This window comes from Carassius gibelio, chromosome A8 (genome assembly GCF_023724105.1).
Source record: "Carassius gibelio isolate Cgi1373 ecotype wild population from Czech Republic chromosome A8, carGib1.2-hapl.c, whole genome shotgun sequence".
Taxonomy (NCBI): Eukaryota; Metazoa; Chordata; class Actinopteri; order Cypriniformes; family Cyprinidae; genus Carassius; species Carassius gibelio.
The window spans coordinates 20,447,732-20,456,432 of record NC_068378.1 but is presented as its reverse complement, the minus strand read 5'-3'; the positions used below and the strand labels follow the sequence as shown (position 1 = coordinate 20,456,432).

General features: G+C 33.5%; 1 protein-coding gene across 3 annotated transcripts; it reads right to left on the bottom strand.

Moving 5' to 3' along the window:
* Window positions 1-4,036: 4,036 nt before the first annotated feature.
* Window positions 4,037-8,026, bottom strand: LOC128018068 (retinal Mueller cells isomerohydrolase-like). 3 transcript variants are annotated; one of them, XM_052603452.1, is made up of 14 exons: window positions 7,857-8,016; window positions 7,465-7,547; window positions 7,107-7,257; window positions 6,922-7,029; window positions 6,669-6,810; window positions 6,033-6,180; window positions 5,864-5,945; window positions 5,650-5,782; window positions 5,397-5,536; window positions 5,116-5,245; window positions 4,879-4,993; window positions 4,612-4,706; window positions 4,416-4,527; window positions 4,037-4,331 (listed from the first exon to the last, which is right to left on the bottom strand). In XM_052603452.1, exons 1-14 carry the CDS (start codon window positions 7,865-7,867, stop codon window positions 4,183-4,185), a joined length of 1,599 nt encoding a protein of 532 aa, XP_052459412.1. In that variant the 5' UTR covers window positions 7,868-8,016; the 3' UTR covers window positions 4,037-4,182. The 3 variants fall into 3 exon arrangements, 1 of the variants encoding a protein (XP_052459412.1); XR_008184717.1 differs by lacking the exons at window positions 4,037-4,331; window positions 4,416-4,527; window positions 4,612-4,706 and having other exon boundaries at window positions 4,976-4,993; window positions 5,116-5,536; window positions 5,654-5,782; window positions 7,857-8,026; XR_008184716.1 differs by lacking the exons at window positions 4,037-4,331; window positions 4,416-4,527; window positions 4,612-4,706; window positions 4,879-4,993 and having other exon boundaries at window positions 5,118-5,245; window positions 5,654-5,782; window positions 7,857-8,025.
* Between the last annotated feature and the right edge of the window lie 675 nt (window positions 8,027-8,701).

Genomic DNA, 8,701 nt, shown 5'->3' with positions numbered 1-8,701 from the left:
ATATGCAGCTAAAAGTGTTATAGAGGTTTGGATAGTCTTGAGATTTTGTTTTTAAAATATATTTGAACGCCCTTTTTGTTTATGTATATAAAACAAACGGTGTTTGATTTTGATTAGTCTTTTTTTGTGTAAACATCTGCATTTAATCATTTTTATATTTTCCATTTTCATAGTTCATAATAACATAGTTTATTTCAGTTAACGTGTATTTTATTTCAAGTAATGCTTAATGTTTTAATTTTTAGTAATGTTTTTCTATAACAACCCCGCTTTTTAGAATAGAATAGAATAGAATAGAATAGAATAGAATAGAATAGAATGTATCGTACTGCTTTGGGTCAAATGGCTTATGAATTCTCCCACTGATCTATACTGCTCTCTAGTGTTCATTACACCACTATTTAATATATACACCATGTCACAAACTCAAACGTTCCTTTCTTCTTGTTTCCGTACTAACGTAAATTTGTACGTAAATTCGTAATTTAACGAATAACAATAATAACTAATTAACGAATAACAATAATAACTAAAAAATAATCTATCTATCTATCTATCTATCTATCTATCTATCTATCTTTTAATTAATTAAATTAAACTATTTAATTTAATATAATTTGATTTTATTAATTATTTAATATTATTAATATAGTAATGATATAATAATAATTATTATTATTATTATCATTATTATTATTATTATTATTACTATTATTATTATTATTATTATTATTAACGATGGTGTTTTGAATAGAATTCCCAATAATTGCAGTTATTACAAATAAAATGCATTAGCTTACTCTTATTTCACCAGGTCTTCCCATATAAAAGGGAATAAACTCATAGAACTCTCTACAACATAATTTCCTCAAAATCCTCACTGCATTCCATTGCACACATTCGCCTGACTCTGGTCTGGTCTGTTGTGAGCCTTGACTCATAGGACACATCTTCCCGCTGTATGAGCTTCACTGTGCACAGGAAATACCTGCAAAGTGCCTTTCCAATTATAGATGGAGAATTTCATCCATCTCACTGACATGTGTATGAAGCTAATCTCAGGAACAGCCTAATCTGCCAGCAAATTACACACAGATCTCCACCTTTACATTACAATATATCATAAAACCCATCACATACTATCCGCCCTGTATAACAGTCTTGTTTCAACAGATACCTTAAACACACACAAAAAAATAAAGTAATTAAGGGGGTGGTGAAAATGCTATAGCATGTCATAAGCAGAGGAATTCAAAGGTCCTTGTATACAAGACAGACTCTACATGCTGCTGGATGATGAAGATTATTTACAACTTTCTTCTTTTGCTGGACTTGGTCTGCCTAATGGAGACATCCCATCAGGAGGCTGTCTCACAGGTAATATACTACATAATACAGTGACAAGTATGATCATATCTGAAATATGGTTATTAAAAAAATGAATAAGATAAACATTTTGCTAGGCATTACAAAGGTAAAAATCAGAATTTCAGTCATGCTTCTTTGTGAGGATTTTAAATGTTGTCATTTAAATGAAGGTTGCAATATTGTTAGTATTCATTAAATAATAAACATTAAATAAATAAATATTGCATTTTTCTCCTTTCGGTGCACCAGCCTGAAACTATTCTAATGTGTGAGGGTTGTTTATTTATTGTTCGGCTTTTGTTATTAAACATAATATCATTTAGACTTAATTTATCATTTGGATTCCTTATATTATTATATATGGAAAGGAATTCCTATGCACAAATATTTCAATATCAATTAATATCTAATAATTATAATTATTACTTTTGGTGCATGTTCATTGCTAATGATGTCACTGTGAAAGGAGTGTATCCCACACAGTTAAAAAGCAGCTCAGGACTCAGGTTGTGGCAAAGCAGAATCGTTTGCCCTCTGTTTACTTGGTGATCAGTCGTGGCTCATTTCTGCCTCTTCACGTAACTTGCATTTCTTGCCATGGTGATCTCTGTTATCTCTTAATGGTGCAATAATGGCTGTACAACTGCTGTATCAACATGCAGAGACCTTTCCTGATAGAAACCATGGAGGACACACCTTTTACAATGAAGCAGTTATGTCAACAATGAAGGTTCCTCCGGTATTAAAAGATTCATGGAAACTATACTTATTAAAAACATATATCCATTGCTTGTGAATTATTATTATTGTGTTATTCTTTTATTTGAGTGTAATGGGGAATGTTTGCTCTGATGCGATGTATCACCATAACCTCTAGCTGGCAGTGGTGTGTTGGTCATGCAGATAGACAGTATATGTCTCCACTATGTTTGAGGTGGCTGTGATTGTCTACAGGATAGGAACAGTATTTTTGGGGGGTCCACTGTTGGTGAAAGCTGCAACCGGAGAGAAGGTTTCTCCGGAGGACCTGGGAGGACCCAGGCTGAACTCAGAGTATGCTGTTTCCTACTTTGATAGCTTTTGATCTCCAGAGCAGTGGTTTTCAATCCCTGTATGTCCACAGCCATGTTATTGATTGATAAATAATGATGAACATGTGGTGGTTAACACAGACCAAAACCATCCTGATTCGCTACACTGATTGTCAGTCAAGTTTTGGGGTACATTTAAAGCATTTTAAAGAATAAAGTATTCAAAAATGTCTAAAGCAATTTGATTCATATATTATATTAAAAATATAATATAAAAATAATGACCATTATATAAAAAATATAGTAAGTATAGTAAAAAGTAAGTGCAACCCTCTAATAATAACATAATTATAAAGAAAAATAACAGTATTAATATAATATAATAAAATATAATTAAACATAATATTAACATTGGAGCAGTATTTCTAGTATAGTTTTGCTTAGCCTAGCCAATGGAATATGAGACCCAAATAATATAATATAATATAATATAATATAATATAATATAATATAATATAATATAATATAATATAATATAATATAATATAATATAATATAATATAATATAATATAATATAACATCATATAATTGATGACCATAATATTAATAAATTGAACAAATAATATATATATGTGTATATATATATATATATATATATATATATATATATATATATATATAGTATTAATATATAATATCATAATTTAACTAAATATTAATATTACAACAGTATTATAAATGTTTAAACATTACGTGCATAACTTGCTTCTAGGTCACCTTAATCAGTCAGGATACTGCCTTGACAGTAAAATGTTAGAGAGTATAATGGTAAATGTAAAGATAAAACACTTAAAATCTGACCAATCAGATCTGAGCAGGATGTGGATCAAGAGGAAAAAACTTTTTCTACTGAGATTTCAGATCACGGCTAAAGATGGGAACCGATCTCTTCAAGCATCTTTTATTTAATCACACAAAGAGTGTCTCTGAGAGCTGCTTTGTTTGTCGTGACAATCTGAATCTCACCAAATGAATGTGAAACTCCTACCAGAAAGATGAATCTACCTCAGAGATGCTCAGATAAAACTGTTATTGAGTGTTATGTTACACTGAATAAACACTACTCTGTATTTTTAAACTGATATTACATTTGTTACTTTAGATTTCATATTTACTTTCACCTTTATTTAATTAGCAGTTCTTGCTGCCAAAATCACTCAGTTTTTGTTAAATTTATTCCACATTGTTTGTGCTACAGACATGAATTATACCTCTAATTATGTGGATTGTTGAAAAGAGGTATGCTATTCATTTTTAACCTGTGAAAATGTTCTCTTTTGTTAGGTTTTGAGCAAGTGTCTGAAAATCATTCAACAAGAAGACTATCAAATGTCTAGAGAGAAAATGAGGACTCCTTTTCTCCGTCTGTAACACTTCCTCTGCAGAAACCTCAGTGCACTGTATAAACTTGTATAAGGCGTTGTATTAAAATAACAATCTAGCACATATCTTTATATTTTAATGACACTCTGCCTGTAATCAACAGCAGTGCCTTATTATTGTGATTTTCTGACTGATGTAAAATAAACAAATTTGTACATATGGAATTTTACTTGTGAATAAATCATGTTTCCCATATGTTGAAGTAGAAAGTTTATAAAAAAAATAAAAAATAAAAAATCTTTCTTACAGTGCACATTATCAACAATAACATGAAAGGATTTTACATGTAATATAAAAAATACACATTTTTAAAGTATACAAAGTCATGATTGTGATCCTCTAAGGTTTGTACAGGCCATGGAGAGTGACAGGAATCATGACATCAACCTCTGCACGTGCTATTTCTGTCAGGTCAGTAGCATTGAGTATGAGGAGGAACGCTGGCCTCTGGGTCACTCCTGGTTTCACTACAATACTCAGAAGAACACCTGAGAAAAGCAGAAATCAGACATTTATATTGAGAATAAACAGATCTGAAATCTATCTTTTGTTTAGTAAAAGATATGGAATACCATCATCTTCGTCTGTAGCTTCAGGGCTTTGCACAAACAGTGGTTCGGACGGATAGGCATCTGGCTCCTGCCATATCCATGTTTCTTTGCTTTTCACATTCAGCTTGCAAATCTAAAACCCCATGAAAAGAACACAAATCAAACATAGAGCAAATGTTGAACATGAAGAATGTTTTCAGCATCACGTCACACCCACTCGGTCTGGGACAAAGTGGTTAAGCCCAAGTCCATAAACGAAGGTGTAATTTTTCCCACAGTATCTTTTGTAGTTGATCTGAGGAAACTCAAAAGCTGAAACACAAACATAACCCCGAAGAGGAAAGATCGACATTTAATTTTAAGTATTGGACATCAATGCAATAATTATAAAATGATATAACAATTAAAAACAATTATAAAAACTATAGTAACAATAATTGTAAGAAGTGACAATTTCCAAATAAGGAAGGTGCTGATTATTCACCTTGACGTGGTCCGGAGAAAAGAACTTCAGGCTCAAGCCAAACGGTTCCATCACTGCACATGACAGCTGTGGCTGTGGTGTATGGAAGCGAAACCAAATTCTTCCCCTGCTCTTCCTGCAAAAACAACAAAGGAAGGAACTAACAGACTGTTGAAAAAAGAAATTAATTTTTGCATTGAAAAGACTGAACTCAATCTAATTGTTCCTGAGGTGAAATAGTATCATGATATTTCTTACCCTGTGGATGTCCAGTGGAAGCACGTATCTCCGCACCTCTGGCTGTGGAGCTCTTATGGCTGCTTTTTTGACCTCCTCCCAGTTTTGCCTCACATTTGCCAAATATAGGTAATTATACACAAAATCATGCCTGTCAAACATAAAAAGGGGAGCACAGATGATCACCATAGTCTACATTTTGAGCCATTATCAAATTCATGAGTGTTTTTTGTTTCATTGATCTATTTGTTATTTGTCCGTTTTGAGATGTTAGCTAAAGCTTCAACAAAAATAAGTTTTACCCCTTCCAAGTGCACAGGTCAACAACAATAAAGCCCTGGTCCTCATAACAGTTAATGTGATGGAAAAGATTGAAGGCAGATGTTCTGAATTTGTGGTCTATGTATTCTCCAGGATTCTTGGTTGCCAGATGAAACCATGTCTGGGAATGCAGCCAAATGAGGAGGATCAGTCAACATACAAAATACCCAGAGCATTTAAAAAAAAAAACATATAATTAGGAACATGATATAACGCCAGTATGCTCCGACTTACACACATTTTGTCATTGGACTCAAAGCAGTCCATATAATTTGTCCCTCTGATACTCCAGGAAGTCAGAAATTTCAGTAGATTGATCTTCACAGGAGTCTCAACAAACACAAAATAGTTCTCCGTCATGCCAAAGCTGTGAAATATTTATTATAATATTAATATTTATTTTAATTATGAAGAACAGATTGTTATTATATTGCATTATATTACTAACCTATGGATGTAGGATGGTTTGAATCTCTCACTGCTTGGAAACTGCACCAAAACCTTTGACTTCTCAATTGGATCAGATTTAGCTGATGAAATAAATGATAATAGGCAGTCAAACACTCCTCAGAATGCATTAATAAGATCCTTTTATGCAACCAAAGCAATATACCAACCTTCTTGTGGTGGAGGGATCTTGACAATGTTGTAGGCCAGTGACATGTTCTTCCCAAAGCAGTTTCCAATGTTATATACAGTACCGTCTGGTTCAGTATGTGGATGTGCAGTCACACCATTAACTGAGAGATAATTGCAGAGGTCCACCTATGGGAAAGTAGGAATAATTAATCCTAAAATGAAAAAAAAAAATGAAAAAAAAAACTTGAGGCCATCCGAGATGCAGATGAGTTTGTTTCTTTATCGGAACAGATTTGGAGAAAATGTACATCATGCATTAAATCTTTTGCCGTCAGAATGAGAGTACTGATAAAAAGGTAATAATCTATGAGTAATTAACATGACTATGTTATCTGATGGACTGGAGTCGTGTGGATTACTTGTGGATTATTGTGATGTTTTTATCAGCGGTTTGCACCCTGATTCTGGCGGCACCCATTCAATGCAGAGGATCCACTGGTGAGCAGCTGATGTACTGCAAAACTGTTCTGGTGAAGAAACAAACTCATCTACATCTTGAATGGCCTGAGGGTGAGTAAATTTTCAGCACATGTAATTTTTGGGTGAACTATTCCTTTAAAGGATTGATTTTATTGCTAATAGCCTCAAAATTGTGCAACAGTGCAAAAGCATACCTTTTTTATTGTTTCTAGGGTATCCGGATCAACTTTGGTTATATAGTTGGTTTCTGTGCAGGCGTAAAAGTCCTCACCAATGGGGTAAATGTTGACAAGGCAGTTGTCCGTCACCTCAATGCCTTGAAAGTAAGTAAAAAACCTGAAAATAAAGGATGTTCCAAAAGTAAATGCACCATCAGGAGTAAATTTGTTTTTTATGCCATTATTATTCTATTCCCAAATAAAATTGAAGAGAAAATACTCTCTAGACCTGGAAAAGATGTTTTTGCATGGATCTGGATATGCAGCGGTGCCAAACTCTGTGATCACAATCCTTTTCTCTGTCATGGCTCTCACATAAGCATCAGTCCTGATAAACCTAAAGTTAATCTGCATTTTATTTATATATTTGGGTATTAGTGAATGATAAACCCAGTTAAACACAGGGAGTTTTACCTGCGGTAATAAGTGACATGTCCATCTTTCAGGTCAAACTTGTGTATGAGAGCCTGACCATCAAAAAGGTGGTAAAAAGGTTCATCTCCGATCTCAAAGAGCCCAGGGCCCATACGGAGCAGACTGCCAGTGAGCCAAGCAGGGATTTTGCCTGCAGAGAGAGAAGGTTCACTTTAAAACAAATTCGTCAGCCCCCAAATGTCTATAAAACAGCTCCCATATCAAGGCTACAAGGGATTTACATCAGCCACACCAGAAGATGCATACACTTTTCCTTTTAATGCAACCATGGAGAAATTAAACGTGAAAAATTATCAAATTGAAAATGCTTGATTTCTAAGATTATAGGCATACAAACCTGAGACATGAGCAGGAATAGGCTCAGCTAACTCTTCACATGACTCAAAGATTTTTTTATAGCCACCGGCTGGGTGTTCAAGACTGTGAATGAAAACAGATGTCCACATTTTTAACATAATTCACTAAAATGACGTGACACGAAAAAGAAAAACAAAACAACTAAACTTCTACTAACATACTCATTCTTGAGGCATTTTGCACATTCTTCTAAACTAAACGTTGCCAAAAGGGAACAAAGATATAAGCTTGAAAGAAACAAATGACTAAGGAAACATTACTTTTAAAAATTAATATATTTAAAACAAACAATAAATTGAATGTTTTCCCCTACAAAAAAACATTTGCACGATCTGAGCAGTTCGACTGAGACGGAAAAGCTCCACTACTCACCGGCTGACCATGTTGAAATGAGTTTGAGGTGAGATGATGCCTGTGTGTGTAACTCAGAACCGTTCTGTTCCCAGGAACAGCCACAGAGTCTTAGAACTCCTCCTTCGACTCTGAAACAAAAATCCCTTTGTGTTCAGACCAAGAACATTTTCACTAATACTTACTTTCCTAAAAGATCAAATGAAGAACACATATGAATGTATGGTGAACTGGCTCAATTTCCAGAACGCTTTATGAATATTTATTTAAATTAAGAACTAAATGTAAATAAATAACATCCGTAACAAGACTCCACAATATAACAATGCAAAAAGTTGCCAATTGCCCCTAGTCTTAACACACGACATGGGAATGGGGCATGTGAAAAGGCATTTCATTAATCACATTTTCTTTGTTTACTTTCCTGGATGACAAATGATTTGTTTTTCAGGGTCAGAGCACCATATCATTCATAAACGGAGACTGGATGTGAATACTGATGAAGGTGCACACAGCAGCACTTCGCACAAGTCATAGACTACGATGGCATGCGCATATGCATGAATGTTCATATCATTTAACTACTGACAATTCTTCAATAATAAAAAAAAAGAAAAGAAAAAAAAAATCACATTTCACGCAAACAAACAATTTTTTTTTATTTAAACATGTTTATTGCATAGATCAGGAACAGTACAAGTATTTATGGTGATACGATAAAGCAATAAAAAACATTAAACGTAATATATTTGGCTTACTTATACTCATTAATGATACAGAATAAAAAAGAAACCAATCACTGTCCAATTTAAGTCTTTCATTCTTAAATTCCAAGCCACTGAATCAGTACAATGTATGAGTGCAAG